Source organism: Eurypyga helias, unplaced genomic scaffold (assembly GCF_000690775.1).
Source record: "Eurypyga helias isolate BGI_N326 unplaced genomic scaffold, ASM69077v1 scaffold32933, whole genome shotgun sequence".
In the NCBI taxonomy this organism is placed as follows: Eukaryota; Metazoa; Chordata; class Aves; order Eurypygiformes; family Eurypygidae; genus Eurypyga; species Eurypyga helias.
The window spans coordinates 330-3,160 of NW_010241113.1; the positions used below are offsets into that span (position 1 = coordinate 330).

Genomic DNA, 2,831 nt, shown 5'->3' on the forward strand with positions numbered 1-2,831 from the left:
AAAGAAGCAGTCCTGCCATATGCTTCCCTTGCACGACACGGTCCCAGCAAAACACCCTCCCCTATCACCCCCTTGCAGTGACAGCACTCTGAGCTCTCACCTTAAGCGTTTCTTCTCTGGTTTGTATCTGCAGGCTCCGGGAAATCTTTCATTAAACACACGGTTGGGGTGGAGAGGGTTGAAGGGGGAGGGCTGCACACAAATGCAGCGAAGGGGCGATTTCTTGCATATGTGTCTTCATTTGCTCATTTTGTCTTTCCGATTGTAGGAGGCTTATGTGCAGAAAATGGTAAAAGTATGCAATGATTCAGACCGATGGAGTCTCATCTCCCTGTCCAACAACAGTGGCAAAAATGTGGAGCTGAAATTTGTGGACTCTCTGAGGCGGCAGTTTGAATTCAGTGTCGATTCTTTTCAAATCAAGCTGGACTCCCTGCTGCTTTTTTATGAGTGCTCAGAGAATCCGATGACCGAAACTTTTCACCCGACTATCATTGGTGAGAGCGTCTATGGGGATTTTCAGGAAGCCTTTGATCACCTCTGCAACAAGATAATTGCCACCAGAAACCCAGAAGAAATCAGAGGAGGTGGGCTTCTGAAGTACTGCAACCTTTTGGTAAGGGGCTTTAGGGCTGCCTCTGAATCCGAGATTAAGTCCCTGCAGAGATACATGTGTTCCAGGTTTTTCATTGACTTCTCAGACATTGGAGAACAGCAGAGAAAGCTGGAGTCCTACTTGCAGAACCACTTTGTGGGATTAGAGGACCGCAAGTATGACTATCTCATGACCCTTCACGGTGTGGTGAATGAGAGCACAGTGTGCCTGATGGGACATGAGAGGAGACAGACTCTGAATCTGATCACCATGCTGGCCATCCGGGTCCTAGCCGAGCAAAATATCATCCCCAATGTGGCCAATGTCACCTGCTATTACCAGCCAGCCCCCTACGTAGCAGATGCCAACTTCAGCAATTACTATATTGCCCAGGTTCAGACGGTGTTCCCTTGCCAGCAGCACACATACTCTACTTGGCTGCCCTGTAATTAAGGACCGAGATTAGTATACCCGGTGGGGAGAACGTTTTCTAAGACGTAGGAAGGGGCGACGCGTCCCTTTGAAATGGGGTGTTTTGTGCAATGATGATCTGCTCTAGTTTTCAAGCTTGGGAGAAGCTTGTGGTTCTTCTAATAAAAAATGGGAGCACGATCGAGAAAGAACCCCAAAATAATTGGATCCTACCCCAGAGCACAAGAGGCCTGTCATTAAAAGCAACCAGCTTCCCCTGAAGTAAGTGAGGGAGGAATGCTTGATGACAATATGGGTTGGCAATACCTGCTCCCATAGCTTTGGCATAGAGAAGGTGGGAAAGCCTTATTTTCTTTTATTTTTATTCTTACTCTAGAATGGGATCTGCAAAAGGGAGAATATGAAAGAAACAAAACAACAAAAAAAAAAGACAAAAAGACAAAAAATTACAAAAAACAATTCTATATATATTCAGGAATTAAAAAGTTAGAGGCATAAAGCAGAGATAAGCTGAATAAAAATGTATATTGGAATTACTGCATTTGGGGCTTGCAGCGATTGCCGTCTATGGATTGACCGTGTAGAATGTATAGCTTGCTTGACTAGAACGCTTTACCAGAAACAGCTTGCTCCAAATGAACAGTAGTGGATTGGTACAGTTATAAAAACAGAAACACGTACGATGACAAAGTCCATGATTTCCAGCTGTGTGCGTGCCTCACATTTTAAAAATGTGAGAATGCAGGAAAACCAGCTGTGGCAAACAGAAAGTACTCAAGGACCAAAGATTTCACAAATAAGTTATCTGAGCAAAGAAGATACAGTAGAGTATATATATATATATATATAAAAAGAAAAGAAAGATGTTGCTATATTTGTACACACCAACAGTAATCAAAAGTGCCTGATGCCTTCATAAAATTTGAAGTGAGAAAAAAATATAGTTTTGTGGTTTAACCATGCATTTTGTTTTATCAGGGACACAAGGATTCAAAACAAAACAAAACAAAAACCCCATAAGCTTGTGAATAAGTGGTGGAGGAAATGCCCTATTTTATTTTTTTTTTTTTTCTTGGTGAAAACCTGTATAGAGTTAAATGTTCTGTCGGTGTGCTATTATCCTAGGTACGTGTGTGTATGTGTGTATATATGTTTGTGTGTGTATATATGTACATGTTATAGGTGTATATCTATATATATACACACACAATATATATTAATGTGGTCTAGGAAAATGTAGCAATTAAGGAATGTTTAAATAAAGTACTATGTGTTTTCCAGTTTGCAACAGGATGTCATAGGACAGTGGGCACCTTGCAGTGAATTTTTAACCCACACCTGAGAAATTTGGAGTAAATGAACCAGTCAGGATTAAGGTGGGATTCAGATAATGTCTTTGGTTGCAAGAACAAGGATTACAGTAATTCAGTGGGTTGCTTGTGAGCCATAATAATTCCACAGATGGAGAAACATATGACTAGCTGATTTTTTTTTTTAAACTCTTTTGTACTGTAATGCCATTTTGACATTTAACCCACTAATGTTGTGACTGTATACCTCCATGATGTGTAATTCAGTGGAACATGGATCAAAGATAGGTTTATTTAAACCCCCTGACAGCTAAAGAATATTGTATTAGTTGGTGATTTGAACACTAATTGTTAATATTTAAAGGATTATTTTTAATAGAGTGCGTTATGCATTCCAGGACCACTAGAATTTAGCAAATGTGAAATGAACCCTTTTTAAGAGTGTTGCACGATTGCTTAAAAATTATATTTTTTATATATATATTATATATATA

General features: G+C 40.1%; 1 protein-coding gene across 1 annotated transcript; it reads left to right on the forward strand.

Moving 5' to 3' along the window:
- Positions 1-268: 268 nt before the first annotated feature.
- Positions 269-1,445, forward strand: FAM46A (family with sequence similarity 46, member A; the record flags this gene model as incomplete). Its single annotated transcript, XM_010148660.1, has 1 exon — positions 269-1,445. A coding segment is annotated over one exon (780 nt), but the record flags the coding sequence as incomplete, so codon positions are not given.
- Positions 1,446-2,831: the final 1,386 nt, after the last annotated feature.